This window comes from Hemitrygon akajei, chromosome 9 (assembly GCF_048418815.1).
Source record: "Hemitrygon akajei chromosome 9, sHemAka1.3, whole genome shotgun sequence".
Classification (NCBI taxonomy): domain Eukaryota; kingdom Metazoa; phylum Chordata; class Chondrichthyes; order Myliobatiformes; family Dasyatidae; genus Hemitrygon; species Hemitrygon akajei.
The window spans coordinates 166,028,911-166,049,792 of record NC_133132.1 but is presented as its reverse complement, the minus strand read 5'-3'; the positions used below and the strand labels follow the sequence as shown (position 1 = coordinate 166,049,792).

General features: G+C 39.3%; 2 protein-coding genes across 2 annotated transcripts in view; one reads left to right on the top strand and one right to left on the bottom strand.

The window, feature by feature from the left end:
* Positions 1 to 20,882, bottom strand: part of nt5dc1 (5'-nucleotidase domain containing 1) — a 611,704-nt gene that overhangs the window by 451,976 nt on the left and 138,846 nt on the right. The gene's annotated exons all lie outside the window — the stretch shown is intronic.
* LOC140733774 (uncharacterized) overlaps positions 10,592 to 20,882 on the top strand; it is a 42,572-nt gene continuing 32,281 nt past the window's right edge. The window contains exons 1-2 of the mRNA XM_073057529.1: positions 10,592 to 10,625; positions 13,061 to 13,132. Of these exons, the coding sequence (XP_072913630.1) occupies positions 10,592 to 10,625; positions 13,061 to 13,132 (106 nt within the window). The remainder of the gene's footprint in view (positions 10,626 to 13,060; positions 13,133 to 20,882) is intronic.

Sequence of the window (20,882 nt, the reverse complement as noted above, 5' to 3'; positions counted from 1 at the left end):
ATATTACAAGAATTTCAGAATTTCAAAAATTGATTCTTTAATATGAATCCAAAGTACAGTAATCACCTAACTCCATCCATTTTAGAATTAAATTTATTTCTATACCTGAGACTTTGCAGTCATTCAAAATTTAGATAAAGCTTTTAAGTTTGAACAGAATTTAAATATTTATGCAAATTAGCATGCCACAAGTAACTTATTCCACCCTATTTATGGGTGATTTCACCATTAGAGATCACAGAGTACAGCATGATGACTCTAACTCCAACCCACACTACTTTAAAATGCTGTTGCTCCTTCATCCATGTAGAATAATTACTTTTTATTCTAGAACTAAATTCTGATATCCCCAAGATATGGATTTCAAAAATCATTACCAGTCAGTGGTGCTGACACACTTGATAGGAGATGAGATACAGATTCAGATTCAGAATAATTTATTTATCACATGTACATCAAAGCAAACAGTGAAATGCACTATTTACGTTAACAACTAACACGACCTAGGATTTTATGTCACTATTGGATCCCTTATCTAAGAAAAGGTGTGCTGGCATTGGAGGGTCCACAGGAGGATCATGAGAATGATACCAGGAATGTAAAGGTTAACATATGAGGCGTGTTTGATGGCTCTGGGCCTGTATTCGATTGAGTTTAGAAGAATGGGGGGGGGGGGGCGCAGGGGTGGATCAGATTGAAATCTACTGACTAATGAAAGTCTTAGATAGAGTGGACATGGAAAGGATGTTCTCTATAGTGGGAGAGTCTAGGACCAGAGGACACGGCCTTGGAATAGTAGGAGATCCCTTTAAAACAGAGATGAGGAGGAATTTTTTGGGCAGATGGTGATAAATCTCTGAAATTCACTGTAATAGATAACCGTAGAGGCCAAGTCACCGGGTATATTTAAAGGGGTAATTGATGGGTTCTTTGACAAGAACCTTAGAAGTGCAGGAGTGATTCGGTTCTTGATTAGTAAGGGGGTCAAAGATTACAGGGAGAAGGCAGGAGAAAGAGGTTGAGGGAAACTAAATCAGCCATGATCAAATGATGAATCAGACCCAATGGACTGAATGACCTCAAACGAGAGAAAATCTGCAGATGCTGGAAATCCAAGCAACACACACAAAATGCTGGAGGAACTAGGCAGGCCAGGCAGGATCAATGAAAAAGTATTAGTCGACGTTTTGGGCCAAGACCTTTCAGCAAGACTGGAAGAAAAGAGCTGAGGAGTAGATTCAAAAGGTGGGGGAAGGGCAGAGAGAAAGACAAGGTGATAGATAAAACTTGGAGGGAGAGGAAGCAAAGAACTAGGAAGTTGATTGGTGCATATGGTCAAAGAGTCGAATGGCTGCAGAGATCACAGAGGGGGAGCAGTGAGAGAGGGTTTTACTGAACTCCCGTCGAATGGAAAATTTTAACTTCTTCAGGGTAGGCTTCCTGGAGAGACTTTGCAATGTAGCATGACCATGGGCTGAATGACCTAATTCTGCTGCTATGTCTTAAGGACTTACGTTCATATTAAAAATCAACAGACACAATTACCAAAAAATACAATTTCCTTTAATGTTGTCAAGACTTTAGAAGGATGGAAATGCATGATTATTAAATAATTTCTATTGCCAAAGACTACTCCTAAAGAATGCAAAACAACACTGACCACGAGGAACTCCCTAACTTGATGCAACATTTTGATATTTTTAAAAAAAGTACAGACTTCCTAATTAATGCTTCCATTTTAACAGGAGGAGCCATGAAATTAGCTGTAGAACCACCTCTATATAAATACAACGGGATTCATCTTTTTAAAGTATACTTAAGATACTCTTCATCCAGGTCAATCTGTTGGAAAACTTTTACAGAAGCAAGTCCACGAAGACCACAAACACTGGTATGTTTGTTTAGAATTTTGTTCAGGGTTTTGTTAACATGCAGAAGAATATGGAAATCTGGGATTTAGTTCACTAACTTCATCAGCATTACATTGTGTGTCCTTTAATCACTCTTAATATCATCATGTGTCAAAATCTTGCAGCCAAACTATTGAGTACCGACATTTCGCTTAGATATTAATGTTCTGGGAAACTTAGGTTGTAAAATCATACCTGGCACATAACATCTTTCAGTTATGATTATAAATACCATTAATTGTTTCAAAGGGCACCACATTAGAGACACAAAATAAAACAATTTGTAAGGGCTTTCAAATCAAAAGATTTAGATTACTCAATCTCTTGAACTTTTCCTCTTTCCATTGATGTGACTGAAATACCAGGCAAATTTTGAAAAAGGCAACTGTTTATCACAGTCATTTTTGCTTGTGTAAAAACTGGAGGGAAATACATTCCATTCAACTAATTTGTTAATCCAATATCCTTGAATCATGTTTTCCTTTAACACTTCTCAATATTGTTTTTCTTTACATTACAGGTGCAACATGGTTTCAAAAGAAATTAGTGCACTTCTGCTGTTGCTGCCACTGCACCTGGTTTATGGAACTGATCTTATCAGATATGTATATCCAGCTTATAATATAAAAAGCTATGGGAGTAAGTCTATACCTTATACTTAAATATTTCTATGGAACAGTTACAGCTTAACTATTCTGATAGGTAAATAAAGATGACAAAATTAGCTGTCATCTCAATGCAAGCTGATCGCTGTTCTTCATTTTAACTCTCTGTCTAGGTACCATATCCGATGCGGACGTTGGTGACCATGATTTTCCATACAGATCTATCCCTTGTTCTTTGGATGACTTCCATTTCCTCAATGTGTAGCCACCTAGCTAGGCTTTTGATGTGCATAAGCCAAGGTCTTTCTCTAGGTTTGCTTCCCTCAATCTTTCCAGAGAGTATGAGTTTTTCTAGTTCATCTTTCCACATGATGTGTCCTAGGAATCTGAGTTGTCTTTCTCTTATTGTTGGTATGAGTGATTTAACTCCTTGGGCTCTTCAGAGAACTTCTTCATTTGATGTGTGTGTAGTCCATGATATTGTTAACATTCTCCTGTAGAACCATAATTCTGCTGCTTCTAGTCTCTTTTCCATTGCTGGGGAATGATCCAGCATTCCCTTCCATAAGTCAGGATAGAATAAATGTAGCACTGCAGTATTCTGTTTTTAGTGTACATGCTCATCTTTCTGTCTGTTAATATGGTCTTCATTTTTGGGAAAGCTTCTTTCGCCATTGCCATTCTGTATTTGATATCTGTGCCACACCTGCCATCACTTGTTATTTGGCTGCCAAGATACCTGAATTTGTTGACTTGTGTGATGTTTGTATTTCCAATCTTGATCACACATTGTGGGATGTTTGTCTTTCTGGACATGACCATGCTTTCTGTCTTGGTGTTGACTGAGAGGCGTCTGCAATTACTTTCTGCTGCCACTGTAGTGAGTAGTTGGCATGAAGGGATACACACAGATCGAAAGAGATTGGGGCTGAGAGGGAAATTAGATCAGCCATGGCAGAGCAGACTTGATGGACCAAATGTCCTAATTCTGCTCCTATATCTTATGGTCTTATAGAAATATACCACCTGGCTGGGTGCTTGTGGGTTCTATCCTCATTCTTAAGCACATTACAAAGTCACGTACAGTGTACTTCAGTGCAGTACAGAGGAAATGCTGCATTGTCAGAGGTGCTACTTTTTGTATAAAATTTTTACATCAGATTCCAATTCAGAAGAATAAAATTAAAACTGGACCCAAATACAGCTAACCCAAAATTAACTTTGACCCGAGAACTGGGATCATTTCTATATCTAATCTGACCATCAATTACGCTATTAATCTGTTTGAAATGATAGCGACAAATCTGGTCATTCAAAGAAATTAACCATGGATAAAGTACTGAGCCTGGCTGACATAGCAGAGTCTGACTCAACCCAAATCAAACCTAAACATTTCAACATACACATTGTCGACTTGAACACAAAATATGTACTGTATGCCGTAGGGTTCCACCTGGCTCACTTAGTGCTTACATAGTTCTGTATAAAAGAAGAGTGTTTTTCTAATAATATTCTGGACAGTTTGTATCGCTCAATTAATACTGTCAAAACAGAGTTACTAACCATGCATGCTTCACTGAGTAAAAGTTAACTGATATACTTACTGGCATAATCACTGCAATTATATTCCAGTGATTGCTAATAAGCTGCAAGTGTTTTAAGGCATCCTGAAGATGAGAATGATATCTTAGTTCTTCATTCTTTAATATAGTTTTCAGCAGGCAAGCTTACAGTTACTGTTATAAACACAAGAGATTCTGCAGGTGCTGAACATCCACAGCAACACACATGAAATGTTGCAGGAACTCAGCAGGTTAGGTAGCATCTATGGAAATTAATAAACAGGTGATGTTTCAGGCCAAGGCCCTTCATCAGCACAGAAGGGTCTTGGACAAAACTGTCAACAGTTTATTAATTTCCATAGACGCTGCCTAATCTGTTGAGTTCCTCCATTATTTTGTGTTACTGTCATTGTGATCAGTTACTTTTGACTACAAACTGTACCTGTTCATATCTATTTACATACACAAATCACTCATAAATACCATCGTGCACATGCTTTGAATTGTTTGCACCCACCTCCAATCAGGACTAGTCCAATCACAATTCACCCTGGAAGAGGAGCCACTTTTCTGCTTTCACATGATCAGATAAACACATGTATGGGCATAGCATGACTTCCTTCCTTTCTGACAGAAACCATGCCATGTTTATGAGATACAACCTTTATTTTTCTCTAGCTGTATCACAACGAGCAAAATATGCAAGGGGACATACATGTATGGAAGGATCCTTGATCGGATTGTTTCTATAAGCACTGATTCCCACACTTCTGATTTTATTTGCTGAAATTGCAGCTTCTCTACCTTGTCCACCTTACAGGACCCTGATTCCCTCCCTTTCCCGTTTTTTTTTTCCTCATTGCCGTAGCAACCTACAAGGTTACCATGGAGAGTGCACTTCAACAAAGCTGAACCACTTCCTTCAGCAAAGAGTATGCAATTCATGCAAAAGCTACAGACTCTGCAAGCAATTGGTTTCTGCAAATGAACAGATTGTGTTCTATCACTTCTAAACAAGAAGGAAACAAAAATAATTCCGTATCATGAGAATTTCCAAAATTTTGTCAGAAACCCCAATTTAGTGTTAACATCATAGAGAAAACATATTTCACATGTCAATAAACTGTGAACTTCAGTTTCTCAGCAGCTGAAAAAATTGGACACCAACATGCAAAAGAATTTCTAATTTTCTAATTTTCTTGGATGAAAAATTATAAAATATCATAAAATGCCTTTAGAGTAGCTTCCTGTAGTAAAAGATTTGTAAGCTTACATTAACTCTAAGTACTGTTAAATTACATAAGGGCAATTAATAACATAAACTAAACCTTCATTAAACTAATATTTGATCTTAAAAGATCAATTTTTGCAAAGATAAACAGAAAATTAACGTATCTTCAATCTGTATATATTCCCAGAAGTAAAGCTAGAATAAAGATAAGTAGGTTTAATAAGGGACCTAAAAATTCACAAGCTAATTATGTATCTCAAAAATAAATAAAATCAAGAGTTTTCACAAGTCATAAACACAAGAGATTCTGCAGATACTGGAAATCCAAAATAACATATACAAAATGCTGGAGGAACTTAGCAGGTCAGGCAGCATCCATGGAAAGGAATAAACATTCGATGTTTTGGGCCGAGAACCTTCATTGGGATCTCCAAATGGTCCTGAAGAAAGGTTTCAGATCTAAACGTAAAAGTGTTAGTTTTTTCCATAGATGCTGCCTGACTAGCTGAATTACACCAGCATTTTGTAAGTGTTTTCACAAGTCTAATCAAATTTGTTGATGCAATTTTACCCCAAAGAAAATTAAATTAAATACATTTTCTTATTTTGATTTTAATTATGGAATAGTTTAGCTTTAATAGGAAGCTGACAATGAACACCAGAGAAAGCAGATCTCCCAGTGGCCACACATTTTAATTCCGCGTCCCATTCCCATTCTGATATTTTTACCCATGGCCTCCTCTACTGTCAAGATGAAGCCACACTCAGGTTGGAGGAACAACACCTTATATACTGGCTGGGTAGCCTCCAACCTGATGGCACGAACATTGACTTCTCTAACTTCCGTTAAAGCCCCTCCTCCCCTTCTTACCCCCATCCCTGATTTATTCAGTTTTTTCCCCCTCCTCTTCTTTTTTCTCTCTCTCCCCATCACTCTGCCTGTTCTCCATCTCCCTCTGGTGCTCCCCTCCTCCTTTCTTTCTTCCTAGGCCTCCCATCCCATGATCCTTTCCCTTCTCCAGCTCTGTATCCCTTTTGCTAATCACCTTTCCAGCTCTCAGCTTCACCCCACCCCCTCCGGTCTTCTCCTATCATTTCACATTTCCCTCTCCCCCTCCTACTTTCAAATCTCTTACTATCTTTCCTTTCAGTTAGTCCTGACAAAGGGTCTCGGCCCAAACGTCGACAGTGCTTCTTCCTATAGATGCTGCCTGGCCTGCTGTGTTCCACCAGCATTTTGTGTGTGTTGCTTTTAACATTAGTTATTCCTTTATCCATGGGTGCTGCCTAATCTGCTGACACTTGCCCAGAATTTTCCATTTTCATTTCATATTCCCATTTACAGTTTATATTTTCATTTTTGTTTTGATTTTAACCTGATCCACTTTAGGGCTCTGTCTACTAAGCTGAGTGATATTTACTAGCATAATTTTATAGAAAAAAACAATGTCCATTCAATGGTCCAGAACTATATAAAAAAGTGGTTTACTTTTTGTGAATCAGAAAATGTTGACTTGCTGGTCCTGATCCACAGAAGTGAGGCCCAATGCAACAGTAGCAACAAAGTGGGTTTAAGACAGTTGTCACAGAAGGGCTAAAATGCCTTTAACAGTTTGCTATTAAACCTATCACATATCAAGTGCTATCCAAATTTAAAATCAATTAAATAAAATTATTATTGAAAATAAAAAAGTTAGATCACAAAACACCTTAAAGCACTGAAAAGTTAAAACATTAAAATAAATTCAGTTAGAAAAGAAGTTTATATTATCTTCATCACTCACAGCCATTCCACGTCATTTAATTTAATGCAATCACTTGTTTTCTGCCATAGTTTCAAAAATGGCTCAGGGGCTCTGATAAAATTCCTCAGTTTAAGTATGGGGAGACTGCTCCATCACTGGACTCAAAAAGTACGATGTCACAGTGAAACTCAAGAAACACCAGCAATTCTCATACACATACTTGGGGCTTCTTCATTCAAAGAGAAATCCCATTCTTAGTGGCACTCACCCCAAAATGCAACGATAGATCTGAGCAGAACTGTCAATACTTTGCAGAAGATTCTGTTTAATGTGACACAGAAAAAGTAACAATGATCAAACATATGTCACATAGGTATTCTAAAGCAATCAGAGCAAATTCCTTTTCTATCAGTCCCATCTAGATATAAATGAGTCACAAAGGTGGTATACCGTGGTGGAAACTTAACTGTAATACAATGTTTCAAACAGGAATGGCATGGTAACACTTTAAAGCAAGGGACAAGATACTAAATCTCACACAGATTTGTCAATTAAGACCTTAAGACCATAAAGAAATGTAGCAGAATTAGGCCATTTGGCTCATTGAGTCTGCTCCAACATTTCATCACAGCTGATTCATCTTCCCTCTCGGCCCCGATCTCCGGCCTTCGTGCCCTGACTAATCAAGAAGAATAATCATGCAGAATAACCATGTTGCAATGTAGTCTTATTGTAGCTATTTGATCATTTTTTTTACAGATGTTAATTACAGCCTTATACAAATGAGATTATCCAGAACACAATAAAGTGTTAATGATAATTGACTGGTGACAAATTTGTATGACATTTATTTTTGAGAAATAGTTTGAACAGATTATTAAAAATGTTTATTCATTTCTGGAATAACAAACTGACAAAAGTCAAAGGGATAAACTATTTAAATCACAGCAAAGTGCAGTAAAGCTCCTGAATTATTGTAGCCTATCACCAGGTTATACAAAAAAAGTTTTCCTCAATAATGCTTAATATTGAACTTATAATGGTCCTTTGTTAAAAATCAAACTACTAAAAGATTATAATTAAGAATATGTAGTTATGTAATTTTATATCCTTAATATTTTATATAATTAATTATCTATAGCCTGAGGTATCAATTAATCAAAATTCAGGCTCCATTACACTGCTCAACTGCCATTATATGTCTTGGTGAAAGATGAAAAAACTCATAAGGCCCTGGCAGAATTATTATTTCATTTCAATTTGAGGTGTGTTACATCTAATTTTTAATGATTTAAAGACTCAGTTTTCCCAGACTTAGAAACACTACATTTTGCATGTACTACTATGGTATTCTTGCAGGAAAGGGTGACTAGACACAAAATGCAGCATTCATACCTTATCTTATCCAGAACAAATGTTTTCCTTTGACAAGAAGATGGCCATATCTATAAAACTGCCAAGTGGCTTCATGATCATCGTGATGCCCTGGAGATCTGGAAGTTCATGGCTGTCTAATTAACTAGAGATTACACTATGATTTATCAGAATCAGAGTCAGTTTTATTATCCAGGGCATGTATCGTGCAATTTGTTAACTTAGCAGCAGTTCAATCCAATACAAAATATAGAAGAAGAAAAATAATAATAAGTAAATCTATTATAATATACATATATTGAATAGATTAAAAATCACACAAAAATATTTTAAAAGTGAGGTAGTCGCCAAGGGTTCAATATACATTTAGGAATCAGATGGCAGAAGGGAAGAAGCTGTTCCTGAATTGCTGAGTGTGTGCCTTCAAGCTTCTGTCCCTCCTACCTGATGGTAACAGTGAGAAACGGGCATGGCTAGGGTGCTGGAGGTCTTTCATAATGGAATCTGCCTTTCTAAGACACCGCTCCTTGAAGATATCCTGGGTACTTTGTAGGCTAGTACCCAAGATGGAGCTGACAAAATTTACAAACCTCCGCAGCATCTTTTGGTCCTGGGCAGTAACCACAACCCCCCCCCAGACAGTCATGCAGCCTGTCAGAATTCTCTCCACGGTACACTTATATAAGTTTTTGAGTGTATTTGCTGACATGCCAAATCTCTTCAAACTCCTAATGAAGTATAGTCTCTGTCTTGCTTTCTTTATAAATGCATCAATATGTTGGGACCAGGTTAGATCCTCAGAGATTTTGATACCCAGTAACTTGAAACTGCTCACTGTCCACTTCTGATCCCTCTGAGGATTGGTATGTGTTCCTTCATCTTACCCTTCCTGAAGTCCACAATCAGCTCTTTCGTCTTACTGACATTGAATGCCAGGTTGTTTCTGCGATGCCACTCCACTAGTTGGCATATCTCGCTCATGTATGCCCTCTCATCACCATTTGAGATTCTACCAACAATAGCTGTATCTTCAGCAAATTTATAGATTTACTTTCCTAACTAACTACTTTTTGCAACAAAGAATCCTAAATCAAAATCCTTATTAATAAAGATTAATATTACTGCAGTGTTTATTTGAAATAAGTAGCTAAATTATGCTCTTTGCAAATAAGTCTAATTACGGAAAACATGGCCTGGTTTAAGAATTTTAAGTTAGCATCAATGGGAAAGGTAATTTACACAAATAATCGGTAATAAAACTAATTAAAACACTTAGAAGTTTAGTTGATTGCCGAGCTTGGCAAAACGTTTACAGATGTTTTGGGCTCCACACAAGAGCCATCATCAGTGCACAGTTGAGGGTATTGTCTCCTTAGAGTGCTGGCTTATATACTCCTCCGGAGTCCAAATGGATATTGATTAAACATTGTGATCTGGTTGGCTGGTTCAAAACACAGTGAAATGTTGAGCAGTAGAAGATTCCGATTGGCTAGCTTTGAAGGAGGTCCATTTGGAATCTGGACAGCCAATGGACCTCCCTCGAAGCTAGCCAATCAGAATCTTCCACTGCTAAGCAGTTCAGTGTGTTGAACAAGCCAACCAGATCACAATGTCTGATCAATATCCATTCAGACCCCAGAGGAATATATAACCAACATTCTGAAGAGGCAACACCCCCAACTGTGCACTGATGATGGCTTCTCGATTGCAGCCAAAACATCTGCAAGTATTTTGCCAAGCTAGGCAATCAACCAAACTTCCAAATAGCCAACCTGAGCTACTGATATACCGTAATACGTCAAAGTAAAGCACAGCTGTTTATACTGGGCCTCAATTCTCTGAGAAAATTATAGCAGATTCACAACTTTTGTTAATGCTTTTATTAACAATTTTAAGAAAAACAATCAGTGGCATGGATGACTTGAGTTATCACTGTCTTGTACTTTTTGTAACTTGCTGCCCCATAAAAATACAAACATCGCTGGATTTGTAATTAAATTCAAATCACTCTCACTACAATAATCCCACAATTTCTCAAAAAGCCAATGATCATTTATCTCAGAATTTTTAATAATAGTGTAAACAAGACTTGGGAACTTGTTATAAGTTTCCCAGAAAAATGAGGACCCATTTGTAATTTCTAAACCTGACACGGCTTTTAGCAATGGAGGCTCAGAAATTAAAGATTCCGGAAAGCTGTAAATAGTTTCTGAGTGTTTCTTTCCTGTTGTTTTCTCCCTTTATGTTTAGTCTCTCCCCAATCTCATCTTTCCTACCATCTATTTTTCTGATTTCAATCTGGGAACACCCCATTTCCTTCCAGGCAGTTTCAATTTTTTCTCTACTTATTACCTTCATTGATTAAGGAGGGAAGTCTCAGATTGCTATTAACTTTATCACATTATTATTACTTTACATCTCCAATGTCTGGTGGTAAATAAAAGGTAAAAACCAATCCTCATAGATAAGATAGTTCATTGTTCCCAAAGGAAATGCAATATGAAGTTACATTACAAACTCATACGTTTCAATCTCAATAAACCGGATAAGTGGAAAATATACCTTTCAGAATCAGTATCAGAATCAGGTTTATTATCACCAGCATGTGACGTGAAATTTGTTAACTTAGCAGCAGCAGTTCAATGCAATACATAATCTAGCAGGGAGAGAAAAAATAATAAAATAAAACATAATAATAAATAAACAAGTAAATCAATTATGTATATTGAATAGATTATTAAAAGATGTGCAAAAACAGAAATACAGTATATTTAAAAAAGTGAGGAAGAGATTCCACCTGAGATTCTACCAACAATGGTTGTATCATCAGCAAATTTGTAGATGGTATTTGAACTATGCCTAGCCACACAATCATGTGTATACAGAGTGCAGAGCAGTGGACTAAGCACACACCCCTGAGGTGCACCAGTGTTGATCATCAGCAAAGAGGGTATGTTATCACCAATCTACACAAATTGTGGTCTTCCGGTTAGGAGGTCGAGGATCCAATTGCAGAGGGAGGTACAGAAGCTCAGGTTCTGTAACTTCTCAATCAGGATTGTGGGAATGATGGTATTAAATGCTGAGCTATAGTCGATGAACAGCATTCTGACGTAGATGGTTGTGTTGTCTGAGTGGTCCAAAGCCGTGTGAAGAGCCATGAAGACTGCATCTGCCGTTGACCTATTGTGACTATAGGCAAATTGCAATGGGTCCAGGTCCTTGCTGAGGCAGGAGTTCAGTCTAGTCATAACCAATCTCTCAAAGCATTTTATCACTGTCGATGTGAGTGCTACCGGGTGATAGTCATTAAGGCAGCCCACATTATTCTTCTTAGGCACTGATATAATTGTTGCCTTTTTGAAGTAAGTGGGAACTTCTGCCCGTAGCAGTGAGAGGTTGAAAATGTCCTTGAGTACTCCCGCTAGTTGGTTGGCACAGGATTTCATCTTACTTTAAATATCACCAGTTATGGCAGAGGTGCATAACATTGAAATACTTGCATTGTCAGTTAGTGAGAAGGGAAAAAATGCTGGCAATGATCCCAGGAATGGAAGGATTAACTAGGAGAAGCATTTGATGGCTGTGCCTGTACTCACTGGAGTTTGGAAGAATGAGTAGGAATTTCACTGAAACTGGTGACCACTCAGAAAATTACAGGAGTATGCTGCCCAGAATCTCAACTTTATCTTATTCTTTGTACTCTGGAGCTTTTGATTAGAGAAGGTGTGATCCTTAGATTTTATATTTTTCAAAATTTCTTCCTGTAGTTTACTGATAAATGTCAACAAAAATTGGAACATAAATCCATTGCCTGGACTGTCGCAATGAGGCCACACTCAGATTCAAGGAATCCATGACCTTCTCTACTGTTGCGATGAGGCCACACTCAGGATTGAGGAATCTGTGACCTCCTCTACTGTCACAATGAGGCCACACTCAGGATGGAGGAACAAGACCTAATATTCTGTCTGGGTAGTCTCCAACCTGATGGGATAAACTTTGATTTCTCGAACTTCCAGTAATGCTCCCACCCTACTTGTTCACCATTTCCCATCCCTTTTTCTCTCTCTCACCTTAACTCATTGCCTGCCCATCACCTCCCTCTGGCGTTCCTCTCCCATTTTATTTTTTTCCTTGGCCTTCTCTACTCTCCTATCAGACTCCCCTTTCTCCAGCTCTGTATCACTTTTACCAATAAACTTTCCAGCTCTTTACTTCATCCCTCATGGTCCCAGTTTCACCTATCACTGTGTATTCCCTCTCCCACCATTTAAATCTACCCCTCATCTTTTTTTCTCCAGTCCTACTGAAGGGTCTCAGCCCGAAACATCAATTGTACTTTTTTCCATAGATGCTGCCTGGCCTGCTGAGTTCCTCCAGGATTTTATGTGTGTATTTTGGGAACATAAGAACTTGTTTATTCTTAACTGAACAAAATAACCACTTTTTAAACTAAATGAGCTACTTCATATCGATATTCTGAAACTTAAATCTGAAAAAAATTGTTATTCATCAGCAATGTTAAAAGTCCTTCCAAAGTTGTATAACAAATTTACATACACCTATAACATGGAGCAAAATTTAAAAAATAAAATATTAACTTGTCTTGTGTTTATGTTTTCAAAAACAGATAATGAAATAAATTTGCACCATTCAGCAAGCAACGAAGACAGTGGGCATAACAGCAACTCAAGATCTGCAAGTAAGCTATATTCAATATTTATTAGCAGGGCTTATAATTGAAAATTAGCATCTCTGCTTCAGGGTAATGTATCTAGATTAGACAGGGAAGAGTTTTTAGGAGGCTGTATTAATGTGGATTGCTTCATATTTTGAAAAAAATGGAAAAGCAAGAATACTACAAACTGTGGATTGCAGACCACATCAACAAAACAGACCCATTGAAGCTAAAATGGTGGTAGATGTGTAATATTTCATTGAATTAATTCCTAGGATGACAGGGCTGTCCAATACAGAGACAGCAACTTAAATTGGCATAAATTCTTGGGTGAAGATTAATTTATGATTTTATTGAAACATACAAGATTCCCATACCAACGACATGCTAGTAGATGTTTCCTAAGAGACAAATATTCAAGGGGCCATCCAATCACAGACATGAGAAAATCTGCAGATGCTGGAAATCCAACTAACACACACAAAGTGCTAGAGGAACTCAGCAGGCCAGGCAGCATCTTTCGGAAAGAGTACAGTTGACATTTCAGGCTGAGACCATTCAGCAGGACTGAGGAAAGAAAAGGTGAGGAGTCAAGAGTCACAGGATGGGGGGGTGGGAGAAACACAAGGTGTTAGGTCAAACTGGTGGGGGGGGCAGTGAGGGGTGAAGTAAAGAGTTGGTGAGTTGATTGGTGAAAGAGATACAGGGCCGGAGAATGGGAAATCTAAGAGGAAAGGAAAGAAGGCCATAGAAGAAAGAAAAAGGGGGAAGACACCAGAGAGGGGCGATTGGCAGGCAAGAAGATAAAGTGGAAGAGGGAAAAGGGGATGGGAAACAGAGAAGAAGGGGGCATTATTGGAAGTTCGAGAAATCGATGTTCCCGTTGGAGATGGTGGAGGTTAGAGAAAATTATGTGCTGGACACGAAGGCTGGTGCAGTGGTAAGTAGGACAAAAGGAACCCTATCCCTGGTGGGGTGGTAGGAGGGTGGAGTGAGGCAAATTTGACTTTTCTAGTCGTCTGCTTTCTTCCAAATTCCATCCAAATAACACAGGATTCTGAACTCAGGTTTTTTTTTGGTGCAAAGCTTTACAGTCATAGAGCATGCAAGAAGGTTCCTCTCATTTATCACCTCTATGTAGTGATTTGAAAATTCTGACCCATATTCACACATTTTTCTGTGGTCTCTCTTCAGTGTGACATCTCTTTCTTCCACACTCAGTCTCTGCTTGCAACATCTACAGCTCCAGCTCAATCTAGTACGTGTGTTCCATTGCTTCACCAATATCAGAGCCTGCAATCAACTTCCCCATATATCCTGGAACTTATGTATTTATTTATTTACTGAGATACAGCACAGAATAGGCCCTTCCAGCATTTTGAGCTGTACTACACAGCAGCTGCCAATTTAACTCTAGCCCAGGGGTCAACCTTTTTCTTCATTCCATAGAGCCTTACCTGAGGAGTTAGAGGACCCAGGTTAGGAACCCCTGGCTCAGCCTAATCATGGGACAATTTACAATGACCAATTAACCTACCAACCGGTACATCTTTGGACTGTGGAAGGAATCCAGAGTATCTGGAGGAAACCTCTGCGGTCAAGGGGAGAACATATAGACTTCTTACAGACAGTGATGGGGAATTGAACCCAGGTTGCTGGGTTGTGCTAACCACTATGCTACCATACTGCCGCATGTATCCTTTGATCCCACTTCCATGCTTACTAAAATGACAACCAAGCTATGACCAGATTGAAATGACTTCCTAAAAGCCTCAAGTTCAAAAATCAGCCTCTCTAGTTTCTCATTTATGGTGTTAATGGTAAGACTCTTGGCAGTGTGGAGGATCAGAGGGATCTTGGGTCCGAGTCCATAGGACACTCAAAGCTGCTGCGCAGGTTGACTCTGTGGTTAAGAAGGCATACAGTGCATTTCCTTCATCAATTGTAGGATTGAGTTTAAGAGCCGAGAGATAATATTGCAGCTGTATAGGACCCTGGTCAGACCCCACTTGGAGTACTGTGCTCAGTTCTGGTCGCCACATTATAGGAAGGATGTGGAAACCATAGCAAGGGAGCAGAGGAGATTTTCAAGGATGTTGCCTGGATTGGGAATAGGTTGAGTTAACTCGGCCTATTTTCCTTGGAGCGACAGAGGATGAGAGGTGACCTGATAGAGGTGCACAAGATGATGAGAGGCACTGATCTTGTGGATAGTCAGAGACTTTTTCCCAGGGCTGAGATGGCTAGCACAAGAGGGCACAGTTACAAGGTGCTTGGAAGCAGGGTACAAAGGAGATGTCAAGGGTAAATTTTTTACACACGCCGTCGTGGTGGTGGAGACGGATACAATAGGGTCTTTTAAGAGACTTCTGGATAGGTACATGGAGCTTAGAAAAATAGAGAGCTATGGGTAACCCTAGGTTATTTCTAAGGTAGGGACATGTTCGGCACAACTTTGTGGGCCGAAGGGCTGTATTGTGCTGTAGGTTTTCTATGTTTCTATGTTTCATTTTACTCCAACTCAGGCATGGCAAAGCCAGTAAGGTACTTTGGTAGTGCAGGAAACATAGAAACGTAGAACCCTAACCACAGAGTCAACCTGCACAGCTGCTTTGAATGTCCTATGGACTCGGGCCACAAGATCTCTCTGATCTTCCAAACTGCCAAGAGTCTTACCATTAATACTATATTATGCCATCATATTTGACCTACCACTTCACACTTCACAAAAATGAACCACTTCACACTTATCTGGGTTGAACTCCATCTGCCACTTCTCAGCCCAGTTTTGCATCCTATCAATGTCCCGCTGTAACTTCTGACAGCCCTCCACACTATCCACAACACCTCCAACTTTTGTGACATCAGCAAACTTACAAACCCATCCCTCCACTTCCTCATCCAGGTCATATTTAAAAATCCCGAAGAGTAAGGGTCCCAGAACAGATCCCTGAGTCACACCACTGGTCACTGACCTCCATGCAGAATATGATCCGTCTACATCCACTCTTTGCCATCTGTGGGCAAGCCAGTTCTGGATCCACAAAGCAATGTCCCCTTTGATCCCATGCCTCCTTACTTTCTCAATAAGCCTTGTATGGGGTACTTTATCAAATGCCTTGCTGAAATCCATATACACTACATCTACTGCTCTTCCTTCATCAATGTGTTTAGCCACATCCTCAAAAAATTTAATCAGGCTCGTAAGGCATGACCTGCCCTTCACAAAGCCATGCTGACTACTCCTAATCATATTATACCTCTCCAAATGTTCATAAATTCTGCCTCTCAGGATCTTCTCCATCAACTTACCAACCATTGAAGTAAGACTCACTGGTCTATAATTTCCTGAGCTATATCTACTCCCTTTCTTGAATAAGTGAACAACACCCGCAACCCTCCAATCTTCCGGAGCCTCTCCTGTCCCCATTGATGATGCAAAGATCATCACCAGAGGCTCAGCAATCTCCTCCCTCACCTCCCACAGTAGCCTGGGGTACATTTTGTCCGGTCACTACTACAATCACTAAGATCCTTTTCCAATCACTAAGATCCTTTTAGTGATCTAAGAAGTTAGTGTCTTGAGTTCATATTCTATGACACTGTAGGATGTGTAAAACTCTCAGTGATTTCCAAAAGGAAATGGTGAATGACAGTGGTTACGTACATTTCCACCGCAGGCATTAGTTACATTGGCCTAAGGATAGGCACCAGCTGTCACTTCCCAATTTGTCTTCTGTTACCACATCAGGTTTTGGTATGACGAAAATTCCATTTTTAGACACTATAAATACATAATCTACAAAGTTTTTTTCCATTAAAAGTACCTTAAAATCAATATTAAATCTCACAAAAAAGTCAGAGGTGCTTTTGGAATGTGTATTTTTTTTTTCAAAAATAACAATCCACACATTGAAGCATGCCAGCTACTTGTAATTTAAGAAAAAAATAATGCTGCCATTTTGTGAAAAAAGTCATCCCAATGATGAACTACTGGAGGATCAAGGTATCAAACGTAAACCATACCACCTGTGCCAAATAAATCAGGAACCCAATCCACCACAATTTACAAACGAAAATAGTTGACAAACCATCATGTAAAGACGCTTCCCAACATTATAGACATTTATGTTTGTAGACTCCAGTAAATAAAAACTGCTTTGATAATCAAAAACAAGAGAAAATCTGCAGATGCTGGAAATCCACACACACACACACACACACACACACACACACACACACACACACACACACACACACACACACACACACACACACACACACACACACACACACACACACACACACACACACACACACACACACACACCCCCCCCCCCCCCCCACCCTCCAAAAACATTGACTGTACTCTTTTCTATAGATGCTGCCTGGCTTGCTGAGTTCCTCCAGCACTGTATGTGTGTTGTTCTGATAATCGATTTGGTTTAGGTCAAGATCTAGCTATTCAATTTCATGAATACAGACTGCAAGTCTATTACATCCAATAAATTGTGTAAAACTATCACATAGTTGCTGTAATATCTTCATGTGTACTTACTTTTCCAAAAAGCAATTCAGTTCATGTTTAATGCATTATTATTAACGTGCGATTCTAGGTGGTAAAAGATGTATAAATTAAACAACCTTGAGATTCATCTCCTTACAGGCAGCCACAAAACAAGAAACCCAAAAGAACCCATTAAAAAAAGACCAACAAACACCCAATGAGCAGAGAGAGAGAAAAAACAAATTGTGCAAACAATAGAAGCAAACGACACTCAAAACGGAAATTTTGTTCTTTAATTTTTGATCTTTAATACAAAGAATGTGGAGTCATACAGCATGGAAAGAGACCTTTTGGCTCATTGACTACTATGGGCACCCATCCCTTATTGACCCTACCTCTCAGCACTTAGTCTGTGACCTTCTTTGTCTTAAGAACTTTAAATGCTTGTCTGGACACTTAATGCCATCAGCTTCAACCCCCCTCTCTCGCATTGCATTTCAGACATGCACCACTCTGAGTATTTAAAGGTCCCCCTAAATTCTTTCCCCTTACCCAAAATGTATGTCCTTGAGTTCTATTCACATCTGACCTAGCTTCCTCAGGTCCTCATGAGAGTTATTGGCTCGAAATACTGACTGGTTATTTCCCTCCATAGATGCTGGCTGGCCTGCTGAGCTCATCCAACATTTTGTGTGTGTGGCCATTAATTAATCCGTCTTCATGTATCTTCTTCTTTATTCCTGGAGACCTGCATTGAAATTCATCACTGAACTCTCCAAAGTCTACTTCCTTTGTGAATGATGTATAGATGATCACTCCTATACTTTTGGCTTTACACACAGATTGCTCAAGTTGTCTGATTGGGTCTTACTTTTTCGCCCTGGTTATTCTTCTTCAGCACCTTTAAATTCACCTTAATTCTGACTACCCATGATTTCCTTTGATTATCGTATTCCTCCTAATCTCCTTTTAAAGCATTTCCCTGCACTTTTAATACTTCAAAGTCCAAAGTACATTTATTATCAAAGTATCAAAGTACTTCACTCCTGATGAAGGGTTTTGGCCCGAAACATCGTCACTACCTCCTCCCATAGATGCTGTCTGGCCTGCTGAGTTCTGCCAGCATTTTGTGTTTTTATTCCCTCAGTTTAATACATTTATACTGGTCCAGGGTAGGGTGCAGATATGTCTCTACCAAAGGAGGTGTAAGGTGCTCCTTCCCTCCTCTAGCCTGCAAGTCACCCTTGGGCAAGTATAGCACCAGCTTAGCTTCCCCCATCAGGGTCACATGAAGCCATGGGACAAGGTGGTGGATGGTCGTATGAGCAGCTGGTGCAGATCACAAGTCCTGGTTATGCAACCACTGATGTCAGGCAGACAATCTCTGAAGAGTATTGATAATGGCTGAAATCATCCGCCTTGTAAAGACATGGCCCAGAAGAAGGCAATGGCAAACCACTTCTGCAGAAAATTTGCCAATGATGGCCCACATCATACGGCATGGCACTTAACGAACAAACAAACGATGCTGGTCATCTCCATCTTTTTCCACAGAATACGGTCACCGTCTCCAAAATGATCCCATGCAGACACTCCCCCACCCCCCCCCCCCACTTGACCGCAAGATAAGGTCAAGTAATACTCCTTCACCCACCGTTCTATCTACATACTGCAGGAAAATGTTCTCCTAGACACTTCAAAAATTCAATCCTTTCTGAGCATTTGAAGCTTATGCAATTGCAGTGTATACTTGGGTAATTAGAATCCCACAGTATATTAATTTATTTTACTGAATCTCTCTGATATGTGCCTATACTAGAGAGGATGAGAGGTGACCTGATAGAGGTGTTTAAGATGATGAAAGCCATTGATCGTGTGGATAGTCAGGGTCTTTATCCCAGAGCTGAAATGGCTAACATAAGAAGGCATAGTTTTAAGATGCTTGGAAGAAGGTACAGAGGAGATGTCAGGGGTAAGTGTTTTTTTATGCAGAAAGTGGTGAGTGCGTGGAATGGGCTGCCGGTGACAGTGGTGGAGGCGGATACAATAGGGTCTTTTAAGTGATTCTTGGATAGGTACATGGAGCTTTTAAAAATAGAGGGCTATGGGTAACTCTAGGTAATTTCTAAGTAAGTACACGTTCGTCACAGCATTGTGGGCTGTATTGTGCTGTAGGTTTTCTATGTTTCTATATCCAAACCTGTACCTTCTGTAAACCGTTAGGAGGTCTGTAACATAGCCCCTGCAAAACAACAACACACTTTATTTTCCTAATGTCAACCTACATGGTCTCGCTTGAGAAGCATTTTACAATATCCTCCATCAATAGTGCAATCTTTGACTAACAGTGCCATACCTCCTTCCCTTTTATCTACCCCTCTGTTGTTCCTTCAACCATATCTCACTGAATGGAACCCTGTTTACTTAAAGCTTTGAGTTCATCAATACTGTTTGTATTAAAATATATGCAATTTAACTTGGAGTTCACTTGTGCGCACTTAGATATATTGTGCCAATCATAATTTAAGACTCACAAAAGAAAATATTTAAATGCAAGTCAGTGCCCTTTCAGTCTTCAGGTCAAGATTTCTGCCCACTTATAGAGCACATAACAGTACAGTACTGGACAGGCCATTAAGCCCATGTTGTTTTATTGATCCTGATGCCATATTCATTACTACAAGAGAGGTCCTTGCAAAGATGGGCCCCACAAAAGCATTGTGATTTGCGCAACACTATTACAGCTCAGGACATCAGAGTCACTGTAAGGGGTTTCTGTATGTCCTCCTCATGGAATGTGTGGGTTTTCCCTGGGTGCCCTGGTTTCCTCCTAGAGTCCAAAGGCATACTGGGTAGATTAACTGGTCATTGCAGATTGACAGGGTTGTCAGGAGTTGCTAGGGCAGTGTAGCCCAAAGGGTCAGAAATGCCTGTTTTGTGCCATATCTCTAAATAAATAAATAACCTACATCGTCCATATCCCTCCATTCCTTTCATCATTGTCCCTATCTAATTCCACCAAACTGTTTCTTTCCTCGCTCTAGATAAAAAAACTCCCACCATCAAACCCCAATCTTAAAAGCATTTGCTCTGGTATTTGACAATTCTACCCTGTTGAAAAGATTCTGACAGACTACTCTCTCTATGCCTCTCATCATTCTAAAGACCTCTATCAACTTTGACCTTGGCCTGTCTGCAAGAAAATGGATCTCAGAGTCGTATATGGAATACATACATTGATAATAAATGTATTTTAAACTTTGAACA